The 21,883-nt window shown below is 41.3% G+C and overlaps 1 protein-coding gene across 2 annotated transcripts in view; it reads right to left on the bottom strand.

The window, feature by feature from the left end:
• Positions 1-14,099: 14,099 nt before the first annotated feature.
• The window catches only part of PLEKHM3 (pleckstrin homology domain containing M3), a 232,986-nt gene continuing 225,202 nt past the window's right edge, over positions 14,100-21,883 (bottom strand). The window contains exon 8 of one of the 2 annotated variants that reach the window (XM_056534528.1): positions 14,100-15,086. In XM_056534528.1, the coding sequence (XP_056390503.1) occupies positions 14,909-15,086 (178 nt within the window). In that variant the 3' untranslated portion in view covers positions 14,100-14,908. The remainder of the gene's footprint in view (positions 15,087-21,883) is intronic. The other variant, XM_056534529.1, reaches the window with a different exon arrangement.

Genomic DNA, 21,883 nt, shown 5'->3' on the forward strand with positions numbered 1-21,883 from the left:
AAGGACGTTCCTACGTCCGAAACAGCCGGCGTAGCCTCTGAGCGCCCCTTACCGTCTTTGTCTATGCCTCGGTGATCCCGGACCTTGGGCCTGCAGCCGTTTACCCGTGGTGAGTGCACGCTACCTCTTTTTCATTGTACTATTGGATACTTTATCTAGTGTGTGCACCCCGCAGGTGCTGCTCTGTTATTTAACGGGTCCAGAGGCTGCCAGTGTATACCAGCGGTATCGTATAACTGCATGTTCAGCTGCACGGTGTGCTCTCTCCTTCTCTAGTGGTTTAGATTTGTAAATTACTTCTATAAAAAAAATCTTAATCCTTCCTGTACTTATTAGCTGCTGAATACTACAGCGGAAATTATTTTCTTTTTGAAACACAGCGCTATCTGCTGACATCATGACCACAGTGCTCTCTGCTGACATCTCTGTCCATTTTATGAACTGTCCAGAACAGCATATATTTGCTATGGGGATTTCCTTTTACTCTGGACAGTTCCTAAAATGGACAGAGATGTCAGCAGAGAGCACTGTGCTCATGATGTCAGCAGATAGCTCTGTGTTTCAAACGGAAAATAATTTCCTCTGTAGTATACAGCAGCTAATAAGTACAGGAAGGGTTAAGATTTTTTAATAGAAGTAATTTACAGATCTGTTTAACTTTATGGCACCAGTTGATTTAAAAAAAAAAAAGTTTTTCACTGGAGTACCCCTTTAATCCTTCCTGTACTTATTAGCTGCTGAATACTACAGAGGGAATTCTTTTTGGAATGCTCTCTGATGAGATCACGACCACAGTTCTCTCTGCTGACGTTATTATAATAATAATAACACTTTATTTATTGTTGTCCTTAGTGGGATTTGAACCCAAGTCCCCAGCACAGCAAGGCAGCAGTGCCAACCACTGAGCCACCATGCTGCCCTTAGCATTCATCTGCTATGCATGGTTGCTAAAATGGACAGAGATGTCAGCAGAGAGCACTGTGCTCGTGATGCCATCAATGTTCCAAAAAGAAAGGAATTTCCTCTGTAGCATTCAGCAGCTAATAAGTACTGGAAGGATTAAGATTTTTTAATAGAAGTAATTTACAAATATGTTTACATTTCTGCCACCAGTTGATTTAAAAGAAAAAAGGTTGTCACCAGAGTACCCCTTTAATAACTCATGTTTTGAAGTGGCTGCAGGTTCCTTAGGCTTTGGCCTAGCTGAGATGAATTTAGTAGTATATGCTGAGATTGTGCTTGCTTTGTAGCCAGGAGATTAGAGAGAGAATTTAGAGACTACAGCCCCTTATATACCAGGGAGGCTGGACTAAAGCCCATTGGTTGCAAAGCCTGTAGGTCCTGTACCCAGGGAACTCTGGGTACATCATATGACAGTATCACATGACCCAGGAAGGTCCTATACATTTTATACATTTGTACAACCTTTATACAAAATGAACAATATGCACAATACATTTACAATGCATTGATATAAGGTGAGCAAGGGGTGAGCCCTGCCGGAGAGCCCTATGGACTGCAGGGACTCTCCTTGAGGGGGCTTAAGGCAGGAACAGGACCATGTCCTGTATCGGGATACCACACTAGGTTGCCTCTGTTTAATTAGCAGACCTTTTCACGGGTGCACTTATGCACTTTATCTCTGTATGAGTCTTAGTCTCTCCTGCATTTTAGTCTGGGAGCTGTTTGGCCCTTAGGCTAAGTTTCCACTTGGTTTTCTGGCAGTTTTTGGAATACTGCCACTGCAGTTTTTGAGCCAAAGTCAGAAGTGGATCCATAAGGGAGGAGAAGTGTAAGTTCTTCCTTTATATGTCCTATTCCTTTTGAATACACTTCTGGCTTTGGCTGAAAAACTGCAGTGGCAGATCTCCAAAAACTGCCAGAATTAAAAACAAGTGGAAACTATGCCTTAAAGGAGCATTCCAACTTAGCTGTACTGTGGCACCTTACATTATCTTTTCTACATGTTGTTCATTTTGTAGCATAATATTTAAACAGACATACAAGTTCATCATTTAATCAGGACTTTCATCCCAGTATCCGTGTATTTACTTTTTCAATTTTTTGTGTGATCCTGTATATGTGCTTTTTAATGTTTTTTGTATACCAATAAAGATTTACTAGTATTTCTATATTTTATGTTGTTTGGAGTTTTTTTCTGTGCATTTGCACAATTGTAGGTGTAGTATTAGTGTGTTTGTAAAACCTCCACTATACATATCCTTGTTTTGGAGCCTACAAAGGATTCTATAGGTTAATTTTATTTCCACCACTAAAACTAAGCTAATGCTTTCTGTTCTGTACAGATCCCTTTCCAGCAGTGTCATCTATATCATCATAGACAGGATTACAGGAAAACATGAACCCAGCCTCCAGATTACCGTGGAATGACTTCTGCATGCAAAGATTACGTCCAAAAAAACTTCTACTATTGATGTGATTGGGAAAACTCATGTCCATTGTTGCCTATGTCATGGGGCTTGCTATAAAGCATATCTCAAAATGTGGTTAAAAACAGTAAACACAGCTGAGGCACGATGGCTGCCCCATAATAGTGTAAAAAATGTAATGATGTAAAAAAAATGAAATATCTCCAGGGGTAAACCAGTGGAAAACTTTTTTTTAGTTCTATCTAAAAATCTTAATCCTTCCAGTACTTATCAGCTGCTGTATGCTCCACATGAAGTTCTTTTGATTTTTTATTTCTTTTCTTTTCTTAACAACAGTGCTCTCTGCTGACACCTCTATCCATGTCAGGAACTGTCCAAAGCAGGAGCAAATCTCCATAGCAAACCTATCCTGCTCTGGACAGTTCCTGATATGGACAGAGGTGTCAGCAGAGAGCACTGTGGTCACTCTTTAAAATCAGAAAATAGAAAAAGATTAGAAAGAATATGTTTCAGTAGCTGGCTCTAATTTGTAAAAGAAAAGAATAAAAAAGGCAATACATTCCCTTTTACAACTAAGCCAAAGGTTGCCAAACAAGGTAATCGGTTCAGGAGTTTTTACTGTGATTTTTTGCTAACAATGTAAACATCATGGGACTAGTAAAAAAAAGATAAAAACTACTGTACTTTGTTCAGAATTTGAGATTAAACTAAAATTTTAATGTGAGCATATGGTGTTATATATTTACTTAAGTGCTCATGAAGTATCTGTGAAATAATTTTTAAAAATCTGCCTGATTTTGGTACTTTAAGAGAATACTCCAGTGCAGAAAAACGTATCTCCTATCCAAAGGGTAGAAGATAAGTTTTAGATTGCCGGAGGTCCAGCTGCTGGGACCCCCCACGATCTCCCCCACAAGAAGTAGCAGCCAAAATGCCCCCTCCATGTATCTTTATGGAAGGGGTCAACATGCTCCCTTACTGGGGACTGCCGGGGTGCCATGCAGGAGATCAAGGGGAGTCCCAGAAGTCAGACACCCATACATTTTACTGCACTGGAGTACTCCTTTAACATTTAGAGTTTTTACAAGATGATTTTAGTCCTGTTTCTCATTCTCTTCATTTTAGAGGATGGGAACAGAGCTGGACCATCTTCCAGCAATACTCAAATCTTGATTTCTTTTCCTAACTTCTCTGGCCAATTACAGGGCAGCCCATACTTCTGCAGATGTAGCAGTCATAGCGCGTTAATGCTACAAAGTCTGATTTTTTTCCGTCATCTATATTCGCATAGACTTGCATAATAGATGCGGCAGGTTGCATAGTCAGAGTCAAAGTGTGTTAACTAGAAGCATAAACCAACCAAAACTGACTTTTAACTCTGCTACATCTGTGTGCCATGACATACTGCTGAAGAAAGGGCAACTGAACTGAACAGGCTGTGAGTGGAAGAAACAAAGGATTTGCAATGTGCAATGTGAGTAGAAAGGAAAACAGCAACAATATCACAGTAAGGCAGCAGTTATATAAGCAGCCTATGGCCTGTGCAATACACTTCTGGTGATGAAAACAAGCTAAAGGGAGAGGAGGAAGGGGGGAGGGGGTAAGCAAAGTAGGTAAAGTAGATATGACATCACAAAAGCTGCCCTGGTCTAAGCAATAAACTGTTGTTGATGATGATGACAGGCTATAGAAGGGATAGGAGCCCAGAACTTAATGTGAGATCAGAAATGAGAGAAAAGCTTTGATTTTACCTTTTAGGTAAAGGTTGGATCCTCTAGAAAAGGTAGACAGGTTCAGCTTGCAATCATAAATTCAGGTAGACAGGTTCAGCTTGCAATCATGAATTCAGGTAGACAGGTTCAGCTTGCAATCATAAAGTCATGCATATAGCGCTAGCAAAACCCTGCTCTCACTTCCTGCAGTCTGCCATGGTGTCTCTGCTATTAGAGATGGACTGAGCCTATCAACAGGCAATGGACAGCAAATTCAGTGAATGTGAAACCCCTAGTGGCTATAACTTTAGACACATTTTTGGGATATAAGAAGGCAATATTTTTAAAGCCAAAAAATGTGAGAATTTTTTGTGAGTATTCCTTTTATTAGATGAGCCCAAGTGGAATGTAAACATTTAGAGACATATAATGTATCTTCTCATTTTCAAATAATAAATAATTACCGTATTTTTCATCATATAAGACGCTCCGGCATATAAGACGCACCTAATTTTATAGGATAAAAATCTAGAAAATAAAGATTCTGAACCAAATACAATGTAAAGTATAGGACAGTGATCTTCAACCTGCGGACCTTCAGATGTTGCAAAACTACAACTCCCAACATGCCCGGACAGCCGTTGGCTGTGCGGGCATGCTGGGAGTTGTAGTTTTGCAACATCTGGAGGTCCGCAGGTTGAAGACCACTTGTATAGGAGGTAGTACTCACGTGTCCCCACCGCTCCGGACCCGTCACCGCTCCCCTGGATGTCGCCCTCCATCGCTGTCGCCGCGTCACCGGGGTGTCCCCGTCGCTCCGGAACATCTCTGCTGCCCGGTATCCTCGCTCTCCGTTGCCGCCATGATGTCGCGCGACAACGTGATGACGACAAAGGAGAGCGCCGGCCATGCAGGGGATCCTGGCATGGAGCAGACACTAAGGAGGCAGGTAAGGTCCCTCCCAGTGTCCTGTAAACTGTTCGGGACGCCGTGATTTCCCCACGGTGGTTCCGAACAGCCCGACTGAACTGCCGGGTTAGTGTTATTTTCGCTTCAGACACGGTGGTCAGCTTTGTTCGCCGCATATGAAGGGTTAATACAGGGCATCACCGCGATCGGTGATGTCCTGTATTAGCCACGGGTCCCGGCCGTTGATGGCCGCAGGGACCGCCGCAATAGGTGTGTATTCGCCTTATAAGACGCACCAACTTTTCCCCCCAAGTTTTGGTGAAGAAAAAGTGCGTCTTATACGGCGAAAAATACGGCATTCGCCGGGACTAAATGTAGTAAAAGAACTTAAGTTGTGTTTGTATTACAGTTTGTGTAGACCCAAAAGGTTCTTGTTTCCTATTGGATTGCAGCATACAGCATACTGTATCTATTATGTACTCATATTCCTGTCCTCATATCCCGACCTCATACCCCGTCCCCTGACCTACCTATTCTTTGTACCTTTCTGCCGGACAGTCGCCTGTATGTTTTTAAGTCCTGGGAAATCTCTGCAGCCCGAGAGATGCATAGACTTGCATGGGACTTCACAGAAAAACCTTAACCCTGGAAAAAGGGGATGGGTTAAGGTTAATTTAACTCTACTATATCTTCACATGACATGTTAGTAACATATGTTCCAAGTTTCAACAAAATATCTAAAGCCATTTGGAGGAGATGCTGATCAAACAACATGATATACTTTAATAAATCTGATTTACACTGTTTTATAAGTTGTAGAAAATCTGCATTGTGCCCTATAATAAATAATCACTTTTCGGCATTATATAGTCTTAGAATATGGACATCTTTCTATTGGTAGAAAGGTAACGTGATAAAATATATGCAGTACACACTTGTTTGATGATATCAGATATGAAATACAGTGGTCCCTCAAGTTACAATATTAATTGGTTCCAGGACGACCATTGTATGTTGAAACCATTGTATGTTGAGACCAGAACTCTATGGAAACCTGGTAATTGGTTCTGAAGACCCATAATGTCATCCAAAAGTGAAAATTAAAGAAAAATAAGTAGATAACTAATATAGATAAAGCAAATCCTTACATATAAAAGTAAGAAAGATCTGCTGGGAAAAATACTTCACTGTCTATGTCAGTGTTTCCCAAGCAGGGAGCCTCCAGCTGTTGCAAAACTACAACTCCCAGCATGCCCGGACAGCCAAAGGCTGTCCGAGCATGATGGGAGCTGTAGTTTTGCAACAGCTGGGGGCACCCTGCTTGGGAAACACTGGTCTATGTAGAAGACAGGATCTTCTTCGGGGTCCTGTACAGTACACGCAATGTCCTAAAAAAGTAACATGGAGTCGCCCTCACCTGGTGTCCAAAGGAGCAGGTAACCGTGGCACAGGTAAAGTGTACAGAACATGTAATACCTCTCTGTACTGGAGGGGGCGCTACTAGACACCAGGCAGTGCATACGCTTCAGTAATACAGGGGTTTTACCAGGGTTTTGCCCATTCTGATTGGTCAGATCTTCCAGCCATTGACACGTTTCACAAATCTGGACTGTCTGTACATTGTATGTTGAGTCTGGTTTCAACTTACAATGGTCCAGAAAAGACCATTGTATGTTGAAACTATTGTATGTTGAGGCCATTGTAAGTTGAGGGATCACTGTAAAAGAAAAATGATTAAGCTTTTCAAAATATGTATTTTGAAATAAAAAATAAAATGAAATCCTGTCTAACAATTCAAAAGACAATAGCAATGATTTATTGTTGCCTGTACTAAGGGCAGTTATTGTTATGCTTGCTGTAAGCCTTCATATGATTGTATCATTCTTCAGAACACATCATTTGGCTGTGTCTCCTGTCCACTTACAAGTAAAAACTAAACATAAAGCTGAAGGCTTAAAATGAAAAAGAGCAAACCTTCTGCCAAAGCACGATGCCCAAAACCTTTACCCATTCATTAGGGTGGTAGGAGTGCTGAGTCGTGATTCTGAGGCATAAAAACATATTTTATGGTAAAATCATAAAGCCCACATCATTTTAGCAGTTATTTTTGTTGTGCATTCCTTATTTTAGACCCCTAAACCCACAAAATATAGAGAACGTATGCATAATGGCCATTTGTTTGGCTGCAAAAATGGGTATTGGCCATTTTCATTTCATATAATTATGTGTAAACTGTAGTGTAGCTGTCAATGTGTTTTTTTTACCCTTCTCTGTTAAATATAAATCTTCATATCTCACTTTATTCACTGCATTTGTCAGGAAGTTTCTATAGTGTACGAAAAATGTTCAACATCAGATATATACGGTGGTCCCTCAACATACGATGGTAATCCGTTCCAAACGGACCATCGTTTGTTGAAACCATCGCATGTTGAGGGATCCGTGCAATGTAAAGTATAGGACAGTGGTCTACAAAATGCGGACCTCCAGATGTTGCAAAACTACAACACCCAGCATGCCCGGACAGCCGTTGGCTGTCCGGGCATGCTGGGTGTTGTAGTTTTGCAACATCTGGAGGTCCGCAGGTTGTAGACCACTGTTAGAGGAAGTTGTACTCACCTGTCCACGCCGCTCCGGACCGCCACCGCTGCCCGAGATGTCGCCGTCCATCGCTGTCGCCGCATCCCCGAGGTGTCCCCGGCGCTCCGGCAAGGCCTCTGCTTCCCCGGCATCCGCGCTCTGCATCGCCGCCATCACGTCGCTATGCACGCCGCTCCTATTGGATGACGGGACGGTGATGACGTCGATGGAGAGCGCCGCCGATGCAGGGGATCCTGAAGAGGACGTGCCGGAGCCCCGAGGACAGGTAAGAGACATCACCGGAGCTCACGGGGCACCGTAAATGGCTATCCGGTGGCAGCTGAAGCAGTCAGTCAGCGCTGCCGGATAGCCGTTTATGCGATGGCCCCGACATACAAAAGCAACGTATGTTGATGCTGCCTTCAACATGCAATGGCCTCTGAGAAGCCATCGCATGTTGAAATTATCGTATGTCGGGGCCATCGTAGGTCGAGGGGTCACTGTATCAGTATTTATATATTCTATCATCAATAGACTAGCGCTACTTATTGAAACACTTCTCAACAACTAGATTCCTACTAGTTTTTTTCTTAGGTAAAACACTGTAGGCAGATATTTGCCATTAGTATGTAAAAATATATGACTTTAAAGGGGTACTCCGGTGAAAAACACATTTTTGTAAAATCAACTAGTGCCAGAAAGTTAAGCAGATTTGTAAATGACTTCTATTTAAAAATCTTAATCCTTCAAGTACTTATCAGCTGCTGCATACTACAGAGGAAGTTGAATTTCTTTCTGGAATTCTTTCCAGTCGGACTACTGTGCTCTCTGCTGACACCTCTGTCCAGATCAGAAACTGGCCTAACGAAGCGCATGGTGCGCGCGAAGTAGATACAGCCGTCCTCATTCATCTGTTCCTCCTCTCCCCTCCATGCTGCCATGTTACACATTTTAACATGCAAGAAATAAAGCATTGAAGATTTTAATCAGCGAATCCTGGCGAGTTGCCGCTTTTCTATTTCTCTGTTTGAATTCTCCATTTCAGAAACTGTCCAGTGTACAAGAAAATCCCCATAGTAAACCTCTCCTCCTCCGGACAGTTCCTGATACCGACAGGTGTGTCAGCAGGGAGCACTGTGGTCAGACTGAAAAGAACTCCAGGAAGAAATACAAATTCCCGTGGAGCATACAGCAGCTGATAAGTAGTGGAAGGATTAAGATTTTTAAATAGAAGTAATTTACAAATCTGTTTAACTTTCTGGCATCAGTTGATTAAAAAAAAAATTGTTTTCCACGGGAGTACCCCTTTAATATTCCTACAGATATTGCTGTTTATGTAGTGCTTTCTTTACAGCTAGTTTAACATTTATCATGCTATGGATATGATGTTTTTATGGCAATTTATTCCACATGTATCAATATTTTTTTAACCTTAAAAATGCTTGTTCAGAAAAATAAAGGCGTACTCTGGTGGAATTTTTTTTTAATCAACTGGTGACAAAAAATTAAACAGATTTGTAAATGACTAAAAAATCAGAACACTAATACTGATTACTTTTGCACTTGCAAGCCCGTAATACCTAAAAAGCCGCAGGACTTTCACTCTTGGTCCGTCGCAGTACGGGACCAGCGGCCGGAGACACGGTGAGCTAATGACAACATAACAATTGCAGACAAACTGGGGGTAGTATATTGTAGCCTTTTTTTAGAGATCTCCTACATATATACATTTCCTGATACCCAATTGCCGGACTAGCGGATTTTTCTGAATTATCATATTGCAAGTACAAAAGTAATCAGTATTAGTGTTCAGATTTTTTAGCCATTGGGGCCCAAATGGCAGATACCATCACTGCTATATATTTTTTGTGTTTTATGAATTTATTTTACTTGTTTTAACATTGTGTAATCTACCTTTTTTTTGCATTCATATCAATCAAACTGTCTGTAATTTTTATTCATTGTGTATCATCCTTGAGGTGTGGTTCAAAATTATTACTAGATTTGTAAATGACTTCTATTTAAAAATCTTAATGCTTCCAGTACCTATTAGCTGCTGTATAATACAGAGGAAGTTGTAAAGTTATTTTCTGTCTGACCACAATGCTGTCTGCTGACACCTCTGTCTATGTCAGGAACGGTCCAGAGCAGGAGAGGTTTGCTGTAGGGATTTGCTCCTACTCTGGGCAGTTCCTAAAATGGAAAGTGGTGTCAGCAGAGAGCACTGTGGTCAGTCAGAAAAAAACTATACAACTTCCTCTGTAGTATACAGCAGCTGATAAGGACTGGAAGGATTAAGGTGTTTAAATAGAAGTAATTTACTAATCTATTTTTTTGGCACCAGCTGATTTAAAAAAAATTGTAACATGTTACATCAAACATGTATATATGTTTATACAATGGCAGTAGCACACTTGTTTTAAGCTTTGTCCCATAAGCTAAGTAGTTGCAGTATAACTAAATAAAGCGATTACGTCTTTCACCATATCTTAAAAGAGAAGTTATTTTTGTTTTACAAAGACCTGTCATTTTTTTTTACAGTGGTGTTTCCTTGTGATTATATAAAGAAAACTAAACTTAACAAATTACATTGACAATGTAATGTGATGTCAACTATTTTTCTCGGGTCTTGCGCTCGAATTGTATCTACAGATTTAACAAACAAAAGCCCCCAAAACCCGACCAATTTTTCACTTTAATTAAAAAGAACCCCCCCCCCAAAAAAAAGGGTCGTAACCATCGGGAAAAAGAGGCATAGTCCTGAAAAAGGGGCATGTCCTACACAATTTCGAATAAGAATAAGATAGAATACAATAGAATAAGGCAGAATAAATAGAGATAAATAAAAAAGAAAGAAAGGAAGTGTCTGATAATAAGATAATAAGATATAAAATATAATGACATTTATTGAATAATACTGTGAGGTCTGGGGCAGGGCCCTTGCCGAAGACAGCTCACTAAAATAGAATGGTAAAAGTTAGTTATAAACATTTCAAACATGACGTTAAAATAGTATTGCACTTAAACGGTGGGACAATGGTGGTGGTTTATAGTCCAATGTTTGTAATAGGATATGTCCAATAAACAGTTTTTGCAGCGCTGGAGGCTCGCAGTTACGAGCCCACTGAGTATACTTGTATGCGCAGTAGCGCTAAAGATCTATCCTCTATACCCCGACGGCACAGGGACAAAGTACAAGAGGAAAAATAGTCAGGCCTCTTACCGGCTCAGGCGAAAGCAGTCATATACGCATAGCAGCGCTTAACGATGATCTGGATTGGTGCCTCTCAGCCCTGGCAGCACGGGGAAGGTTTAGGAGAGGTGAAGATGTCGGGTACAGATGGTTATTGCGTAGTCCACTGGAAAAGGTAATGTTCGTTTGTAGCGTGTGGCAGCGCTGGAGGTCTTTGGTGTGGGATCCCTCTCTACCCCAACGGCATGGGGAGAAGCTTAGAGGGCAGTAAAAGACCAATAGTGGTGGACAAATAATCCAAATAGTCCTGACTTCTTGTGCAAAGGCAGTCTTGGACCAGATGCGTTTCGGGGAGCAGCGTCCCCTTTTTCAATGGTGGATATGCAAAGACTGACCACTTATAAAATGTGTTCAATGTGCTGCCCATTGTGTTGGATTGTCAATGCAACCCTCTTCTCCCACTCTTCACACACAGATAGCAACACCGCAGGAGAAATGCTAGCACAGGCTTCCAGTATCCGTAGTTTCAGGTGCTGCAGAATGGGCAAAACAAAAATTGGAACAGGACCCTCAGTTTACGCAGAAGATTTTGTTCAGTGATGAGGCAAACTTTTATGTGAATGGTGAAGTTAACAAACAAAACCCCCGCTATTGGTCTGACACTAACCCACATTGGATAGATCCCTCAAATACTGTTGGAACACAAAAATTGATGGTATGGTGTGGTATATGTGGTACAAAGATAGTGGGGCCATTCTTCATCAATGGAAACCTCAAGGCCACTGGATATGCAAAATTTCTACATGATGATGTGTTTCCCTCTTTATGCACTGAAGCTGGCACTTTCCCTGAGTTTTTCCAGCAAGATGGTGCACCACCACATTATGGGTGTCAGGTCCGAGCATTCCTAGATGAAAAGTTTCCTGGAAAGTGGGTTGGTCATCGTGGGCCAGTTGAATGGCCCCCAAGGTCTCCCGGTCTGACCCCCTTAGACTTTTATCTTTGAGGTCATCTGAAGGCAATTGTCTATACTGTGAAGATACGAGATGTGCAGCACCTGAAACTACAGATACTGGAAGCCTGTGCTAGCATTTCTCCTGCGGTGTTGCTATCAGTGTGTGAAGAGTGGGAGAAGAGTATTGCATTGACAATCCAACACAATGGGCAGCACATTGAACACATTTTATAAGTGGTCAGAAACTTGTAAATAACTCATGAAAGAATAAAGTTACGTTAAAACCAAGCACATCATTGTTTTTCTTGTGAAATTCCCAATAAGTTTGATGTGTCACATGACCCTCTTCCTACTGAAAAAACTAAAGTTGGATTCAAAATGGCCGACTTCAAAATGTCCGCCATGGTCACCACCCATCTTGAAAAGTTTCCCCCCTCACATAAACTAACGTGCCACAAACAGGAGAAAGAATCTGAGAAAGCTCTGAGAAAGAATCAACTATTGTGAGTGGTGTGATCCATATACTGATTTTACTGTAAGCCTTTATGTACATAGATTTTTTAAGAACACAAAGTGTAATATATAATATAGAAACTAAAAAGGAAAATGGAGTTGTCCAGGTTTTACTATTTATATCCTTTAACATCCGCGGTCTTCCTTTTCGAGTGGTCATCACATGATCACTGCAGTCAATCAATGACCTTGGGGGTCACGGTCCACACTCAGTGATGGGAGCCTGATTACTAAGGCCTCTGATTGGCTGTGGTGATCATATAATGACCCCTTAAATGGAAGATAAATATAGTCTAGCCTACATGTTGGGGAACCAATAAAACACAGCTTTGCAACTACGCAGAGTCTCCCAAGTGCTGGGATCTTGAGAGGCAGTAATGTTTAGCTAAATACGGTCTCCTATATTTATACAGGGCTCCGCTGCTATATTGTTAGTATCCAGCCCCATGAGGTCATTGGCCCTGGTTTCTTAACATTATTATGCTACAGAAATAATAATAATTATCAATTTGTTGATTAATGCAATACTTTTTCACAGATAAAAGCCAATACATCAGCCCAGTGTCAAAGTACTTTTTCCCATACAAATTATAATCTGTATACACTCTCCCTGCACTTGTTTACTTACTGTTAACTATAATAAGGTAAAATATTTAGCTTGTATTTATTTATGAGGAATTTGTATTATGTTCTCTGTAATCTGTAAAGACCCAGTTATTATCTGGGTTAACCCTGTGTATGTATTTAAGTCGGTCATGATCTCATTTGGTATAGACCTGAAGAAATATATTAATATGGAGGGAGATTTATTAAAACCTGTGAGAAGGAAAAGTGGAGCAGTTGCCCATAGCAACCAATCAGATTGATATATTTATTTTTAAAAAGGCCTCTGAAAAATAAGTAAAATGATTGATTTCTATTAGCAACTACTCCACATTTCCTCTGCACAGGTTTCAATAAATCTCCCCAATAGAAAGTGTTGGCGGATAAGAACCATTCGACCAATCTAGTCTACCCAATAATCTGAACACTATGAATAGTTCTGGGCCCTATCCTATAAAAAGGATAGCCTTATGCTTATTCCATACTTAAACTCCTTCACTGTATTCGCAGCGACCACTTCTGCAGGAAGTCTATTCCATGCATCCACTACTCTCTCTGTAAAGTAATACTTCCTGCAATCTTCAGGCAAGCGCTGCGGCATTCTGAACACAGAAACCTGGGGCTTACGTGTTTCTGACGTCCCACTACGCCCCCTCTAATCATGACTATAGTAAGGGGGGCGTAGCGGGACGTCATGAACATGGAAGCCCTAGGGTTCAGTGTTTTGAACGCCGCAGTGCACCGCAGGGGTCCCAGCAGCCAGACGCCCGGCAAGCAGACATGTTATCCCCCTAACATGTCTAGGGCCGGAGTCCCTCTTTAAGGTCCTTTAAACTTTTCTGGTAATTTTTATTCTGCAATACAGTACTAGTTTACTAGATCATATCTGAATTCCCTCCAATGTATCTTTAGCCTTCTGGAGATACAGGGGAGATCATTTATCATTAGTTTTATTGTTTTGCACAGTTTTTGTGCAGCGCTTCTATGAAGCGTTTTTCTTTTATGCACCCTGTATATATTTCATTTAGACTTCTTTAGTACAGTGTTTAAAGCTTTCTTTTGTACAAGAAAAAAAAATTATGAAGGCATCAATGTATTGTACTTGGACAAAGATACCTTTTCCTTCATTGTTTGAAAAGAAAAAGAGAATTCAGGTGAGTATTTGCAGAACACCTGCAAGACTTGTCATCAAACACCCTGAAACACGAAACCTGACAATACATGGTTGGAATATGTCCTTTAAGTTTAGAATAAACAACCATGAGACCCATGGAGCTTTACTTATTTTTTATTGACATATTTTTTCTTTTGTTACATTGAGAGAAAGGAGCAGGATTGGGCAATCCAGAGGCTAGAAAAGCAATATGGAATGTACAGCGGCGAGACTGCTCACACTTTGCATGTCTGCTATAAGTATCAACAGTAAAGACAGTTGTGCCAATAACTGTCTTACAATAAATAAATACATTCCTAAAGAAGGTTCCAGGTCATTTTAAGCATATAGGTGACTTCAGCACAATGACAATCAGAGTAATTACAAGGAGTACATTTTATGGCATTGCACTTACTTTAGATCAGTTTTCATACTAAGATGGCAACATCCCATTGGATATGTCAACTATTAACAGATCCAGACAACCTGAGTCCTAATAGAAATGAGTATGTTATTGGAGGACGCTATCTGGAACACAGAGCTGTTCTATCACGTGCTACATAAAGCCCTACAAAGGCCTCAGTGTTTACAAAAGTGGTCACAAACTAGTCACTAAACCTGCTTATTATAAATAATTCCCTCTGCCGTTTAGAATCTATACATAAGGCATGTGCATGCAGTAGAATTGGGATTGCTTAGGTTAAGGTGCTATAAATTTGTAAGCTAATGACACTAGTATAATGGCAATGCTAATATATATGTTAGTTCAAGACTTTTATGACATGATAGTAGGTGCCAACACTCACTTCAGATAGGTTTTCTAATAGACATTGGCTTATTTCGGCAGCAACCAGGGAGAAAAAGCGAGTGCAATGGTTTGAAGCTGTATGCACATAGTTATCATGTGCCCTGGTAAGACAGCTCAAACATACTACAGGACTCATCCCAGCTTTCATCCACATTCAGCCTTTTCCAAAATGACTTCTGCTTCTTCTGCAATTCCTTACGGACACACCGGGGGCATGGGACAGTTTTCACTTTGCAGTCACTGTGAAAGACTGCTCCGCAGTTTTCACACCTAAAATAAGACAAAAGAAAATAGTTTTTGCTTTTTTTTTTTTTTTTTTTATACATAATTGACCTTTACCAAGTAAAAACAAACTCTTATGATCTCACTTTTACATCCAATTTCTTCTCCTTACAATCTCGTGCTTACAATCATATACTATATCAAGCAGCCTTACCTGCTCCCCCTTGCCTGAGCAAAGCTTCCACTGTGTTCCAGTGAGGGTACTTTGCATTTAGATTTGTTGTATAACCTTAGCCTATTTCCTGACCACATACCTACCTCATCCTCTGTACTGTATTGCCTCTCTTGTGTATGACCCTGCCTGTTTAAAATGGACCTGAACTGCCTATTTCAACCTATTTTATTGTTCCTGACCATGCTACTCCGCTGTTTTGATCTGGCAGCAAACTGTACCTAGACTTGCTTCTGCCGACCCATCAGTGTTTCTCACTTTCGTCTTTTGATCTGCTGCGCAAGCTGCCACCTACAACTCTCAGAGGTAGCAACCTGGTGGCCATAGCAGTTTAAAGCCAAGGGGCAAGTTAGGCATTGGCCAAAGCCAAACTGGTTGGTTAGTCCACATCTATTTCCCATTACACTGCGGCAGGCCATTGACTTTAACCCCTTAAGGACCAGGGGTTTTTCAGTTTTTACACTTTCATTTTTTCCTCCTTGCCTTTAAAAAAATCATAACTCTAAAACCTAAAAATCCATATGATGGCTTATTTTTTGCGCCACCAATTCTACTTTGTAATTACCAAAGACAGGAGAGTTTTTGGTAAAAATTACACCTTATCTTCATTCTGTTGGTCCATACGATTAAAATGATACCCTACTTATATAGGTTTCCTTTTGTCGTACTTCTGGAAAAAATCATAACTACATGCAGGAAAATTTATATGTTTAAAATTGTCATCTTCTGACCCCTATAACTTTTTTATTATTTCGCGTACGTGGCGGTATGAGGGCTAATTTTTTTGCGCAGTGATCTGAAGTTTTGATCTGACTTTTTGATCGCTTTTAATTAATTTCTTCATGAGATCAAGTGAGCAGTGAGATCAAATGTTTTTTTTTTTTTAATGGGAAAAGGGGGGTGATTCAAACTTTTATTATGGAAGGGGTTAAATGATCTTTATTAACTTTTTTCCTCCACTTTTTTTGCACTGTTATAGGGGGCTATAACACTGCACACACTGATCTTTTACATTGATCAATGGTTTCTCATAGGAAACCATTGATCTATGATTCTGCTGCTTGACAGCTCATGCCTGGATCTCAGGCACTGATCAGTCATTCGGCGATCAGACACCAGGAGGCAGGTAAGGGGATCCTCCTCGTGTCCTACAGCTGTTCGGCACGCCGCGTTTTCACCACGGTGGTCCTTAACAGCCCCCTTAGCTAGCCGGGGGTAGTTTAGTTTCACTTTAGACGTGGCCCTGCATTATAGAAAGGGAAAGGACCCAGGACATACAGGTACGCCCTTGGTCCTTAACAGGTTAAATGAGCACTGTCAGATTCAAAAACTTTTTATATAGTATGTTTTACATCTTGGCAAAACATTAACCTTTCTAATATTCTTCATAAGAAAACTTTATTTCCTTTTTATAGAAATCCTGGCTTATAAAATCATGGCTTTGTCCAAGCTGAATCACAGGCCAGTAAGTGAGGGTGGACTAGCACTCTGTGTAGGACAGGAGAGAGCACTCTTATAGGACAGGAGAGAGCACACATGAGTACTATCAGACAGGAGAGAGCACACAGGAGTACTATCAGACAGGAGTAAGCACATAGGAGTACTATCAGACAGGATAGAGCACAGAGGAGTACTATCAGACAGGAGAGAGCACAGAGGAGTCCTATCAGACAGGAGAGATCACAGAGGAGTGCTATCAGACAGGAGAGAGCACAGAGGAGTACTATCAGACAGGAGAGAGCACAGAGGAGTACTATCAGACAGGAGAGAGCACACAGGAGTACTATCAGACATGAGTAAGCACATAGGAGTACTATCAGACAGGAGAGAGCACAGAGGAGTACTATCAGACCGGAGAGAGCACAGAGGAGTACTATCAGACAGGAGAGAGCACATAGGAGTCCTATCAGATGAGAGAGAGCACAGAGGAGTCCTATCAGACAGGAGAGAGAGCAGAGGAGTCCTATAAGGCAGGAGAGAGCACAGAGGAGTGCTATCAGACAGGAGAGAGCACACATGAGTACTATCAGACAGGAGAGAGCACAGAGGATAGCTATCAGACAGGAGAGAGCACAGAGGATTACTATCAGACAGGAGAGAGGACAGAGGAGTGCTATCAGACAGGAGAGAGGACAGAGGAGTGCTATCAGACAGGAGAGAGGACAGAGGAGTGCTATCAGACAGGAGAGAGCACAGAGGAGTGCTATCAGACAGGAGAGAGGACAGATGAGTGCTATCAGACAGGAGAGAGGACAGAGGAGTGCTGTCAGACAGGAGAGAGCACAGAGGAGTCCTATCAGACAGGAGAGGGCACAGAGGAGTCCTATCAGACAGGAGAGGGCACAGAGGAGTGTTAGCCCACCCTCACTTACTGGACTTTGTCCCAGCCTGTGCTTCAGCTTGGACAAAGCAATGATTTTATAAGCCATGATTTCTATAAAAAGGAAATAAAATGTTTTTATTAAGTATATTAGAAAGGTTTATGTTTTGCCAAGATGTTGCATCTGACACTGCCCATTTAATGAACAAAATGTAGTCTACTAGTGATACTTTTTAATGCTTATATTAATATTTTTTTGATTGTTATGAGTCTCATAGACACTATATTTATTTATATGTTGGATATGGAGCAAACAGTTACTAGTAGACTACAGTCATTCCATTAAAATCAATCTTGTATGTTGGCATACCATTTTGTCAGTATCTCCATAATCAGCTGCGGCATACAGCAACAAACTAATCATCATATACAAAGCAACTTGTACACAATGGGGGACATTTATCATTGGCTTTACACCACTTTAATGTTCTAAATGGTCCTGCAAATTTTGCGCAATTGCATTTATTTTGCGAAATTCTTTGTGCAGTTTTCAGTAGAACATCTTTCTACTGTTTGGTGCACCGTACACCACTTTTTATTTTGCAGTGAAGCTGTATTTATTATTTGCGCAAATTCAATTTAGAATTTTTTTCTTTTTTTTGCACATAACCTACTTTTTATGCGTAAACCTACACTACCTAATAGGACATGTATCTGGCAAATTTGTCAGATGCCAGAGCACAAAACTTAAAGGGGTTCTCCGGTGCTTACACATCTTTTCCCCTATCCAAAGGATAAGATGTCTGATCGCGGGAGTCCCACCGCTGGGGACCCCCGGGATCATGCACGCGGCACCCCGTTTGTAATCAGTCCCTGGAGCGTATTCGCTCCGGGACTGATTACAGGCGACCACCGGGCCGGCGGCGCGTGACGTCACGCCTCTGCCCCCGTGTGACGACACGCTCCGCCCCTCAATGCAAGCCAACGGGAGGGGGCGTGACAGCTATCACGTCACACGCCGCCGGCCCGGTGGTCGCCTGTAATCAGTCCCGGAGCAAACATGCTCCGGGGACTGTTTACAAATGGGGTGCCGCGTACATGATCCCGGAGGTCCCCAGCGGCGGGACTCCCGCGATCAGGCATCTTATCCCCTATCCTTTGGATAGGGGAAAAGATGTGTAAGCACCGGAGAACCCCTTTAAACCTCGCTCTGCAGCTTGCTAATTTCTATAATAGTGCAGAATTTATGAAGTCTGTGCACCATTTTGGTAAATTTTGAGAAACTGTGTAAAAATACACCAAGCAAACGGGTAAAATTTATACTACCTCACACCAACATTGATAAATGTCCCCAATAATGCCTATGTTCTCTTCATTGAATTACAAACCAGCTTTACATTTTCATCTTCTTTTGCATATTTTTGCAGCGATTTTCACCAAAAGGCTACAGTTTATCAAAATATAAATTCATTTGTTATGGAAGAACAGTTTTTACATGCACATTTGAAGATTATAGTTCTAGATAAAATTAAAACAAAATAGATTAGTAAAACAGATTGCACTCCCATAATTAGAGAATTAATGTACATACCGCATCATAAAATGGCTTTTTGATCAGAAACAAAATCGGACCTTTTTATATTTCACAGATCTGGTAAGTGACCTAAATACTGCCTGTGCTAATGGAATGTCAAATTGCTCATGGTGTATAAAGCAGTACAAATACACATGAAATTGGCCTACTAGGGATGATGGATAGCAAATAGCTGTTAATTGGCTCTACTTTATATAATGGAAAGTAAATAGATGTTGGCTCACGGCGGGACAGGGGGTCTAATGGACAGTAAATAGACATCAATTTACTTCACTGGATATAATAGGATATAAACAGACTTCAAATTGTTGTATTGCTCCTAACAGATTGAGATTAGGAAACAATTTGCTGAAATAGGACCAGCAAAGGCAAAAGTCAAAACACAGAAATAATCAATAAAAATGACAAGTTGATAAAACGAATATGAACTTTGTTAAAAACAAATCCCTTTAAAATAATTCTGGTTTAGATTAAGAGGTTGAAAAAAAAATTATTAAGTTTTAAAGTGTACCTGTCGTTAACAAAAACCTTTGCTATAATGTAGATAATACTATTATATGTATATTTGTAATATACATTGATGAAAAAATGTGTATATTTTTGGGTGAAAAAATGCTGTCCCTGCAGCTATTGCATGTGTATCTCTGTGAGGAGATCAAATACAGGAAGTGAGGGAAGTACACACAGGGCTCTGTGCAAGCTCCTGGCTTGTCAATCATCCTGCTGTGTGAGCCGGGGGTACAGAGCCTCAGTGCACAGAGCCCTGCTTGTCCTCAGTGCACAGACCTGCCTGTCCTCAGTGCACAGAGCCCTGCTTGTCCTATGTGCACAGATCCCTGCTTGTCCTCAGTGCACAGAGTCCTGCTTGTCCTCAGTGCACAGAGCCCTGCTGGTCCTCAGTGCACAGAGCCCTGCTTGTCCTCAGTGCACAGAGCCCTGCTGGTCCTCAGTGTACAGAGCCCTGCTTGTCCTCACTGCACAGAGCCCTGTTTGTCCACCCACACTTCCTGTATTTGGTCTCCTCACAGAGACACACAGACAACAGCTGTAGGAACAAAAATATACACATTTTTTAACCAATATATATTACAAATATACATATAATGGTATTATCTACATTATATAAAAAGATTTTGTTAACGACAAGTACATTTCAAATTAAATCTGTCACCGGGTTAATACTACCCTATTAAAGTGCAACATAAAATACTGAATAAGACTGATTAGAGAGCTGTGTTACTTATTGGCAGAGAAAATAAAACTAATAATTAGACAGTGTTAAAGAAGATGTCCTGAAGATATGGGATGAATGTCTGATCGAGGGGGTCCAACCACTGGGACCCCCTGCCATCTTCCACACGGGGCTCGGCTCTGCTTGCACCCCATTTGGGTGTCTCCGCCTCTCCCATAGAGATGAATGGAGTTTCGACCAGGTGAGGTGCTGGGTACGAAACTCTAGCAGCTCTAGCGGTCGGACACCCGCTATAAGACATTTATTGCCTATCCTGCGGATAGGGGATACATTTCTTACCCTGGGCATCTTTATTAGTTGCAGAGCCTGCCAGGCATACCAGTCCTCCTAATGATGCATACGAACAGGCAATATTTATGAGCTGCTGGTGCAACATTACCCGCCCAACCCACTTCTAGGCAACTGATTTTTGCCTTTGCAAAGTAAGAAAGCAGAAAGCAGTCAATTAGCTTTTAAAGGAAATTTGTCATCAGTTTCACCTTCACTAATCTGTCGATACATACAGGTAGTGCAGGTGACACTGATGACGACACTCACTCCATGCTGCTGTTCTCCGGCTATCCTCTCTGGTATCTTCCGGACTTGGCCTTACTAGGAGCATGGGCGGAGCTTAGAGACATCACCACTGTTGTTCTCTGCTGGGTCCTGCTGCTAGCAAACAGCAGCAGTGATGTCACTAAGCTCCACCATGCTCCAAGTCAGGCCCCGTGCGGAAGATACCAAAGAGGATAGCTGGAGAACCTGCAGAACGGAGCGGGACCAGGTAAGTATCATTGTCTTTAGTGTCACCTGCACTACCTGTCTGTACCAACAGGTAGTGCAGGTCCAACTGATGACAGATTTCCTTTAGGCTGCCCTATCTGAGGGCAGCAAAACTTAGTGAGAGAGACCCTGATCTAACAGAAGAGGAGATCCTGATCCCCTATATCTCTATAGCACACCTTCAGAAGAAGCAAAAGCATGGAGGGCTTTAAAAGCATCAATGAGCAGTGTAAGTTGTGAAGTACGCACTGTGGTACAGTCTACGGCTTTTTTAAACATTGTTTTGCCTGTTAAACAGCCCCAAAAAAGAGGTTTTTGAAAACTTCCCAAAACAGCCATGTTTCCTAATTACATTTTATTGAGTTCAATGGGAAAATGGCTCTGCGTTACCTATGCTTTCTGGCCGTAAAATTAAGTGCAAGAGACTGTGTACGTAATTGTAGTGTTTAAGTAATTGGGAATGTACTTTGCACAGTCAATTCTCCCCAAAATATCTCCATTAAAAAAAGATTATTGTCGGGTTACTGCTTTTTTTAATAGCCCAGATGATATTTGCCCGAAAAAACTGCCATTGTTTGAGGCTCAAAATAAGTCTCAAAAAATAGCATTTGAACATTACCTAACACTAAATAGAGCTTTCAGTTCTGGCTCTGTATTCTACTCTGCAGCTTCCTCCACTATCCAT

Source organism: Hyla sarda, chromosome 8 (genome assembly GCF_029499605.1).
Source record: "Hyla sarda isolate aHylSar1 chromosome 8, aHylSar1.hap1, whole genome shotgun sequence".
Classification (NCBI taxonomy): domain Eukaryota; kingdom Metazoa; phylum Chordata; class Amphibia; order Anura; family Hylidae; genus Hyla; species Hyla sarda.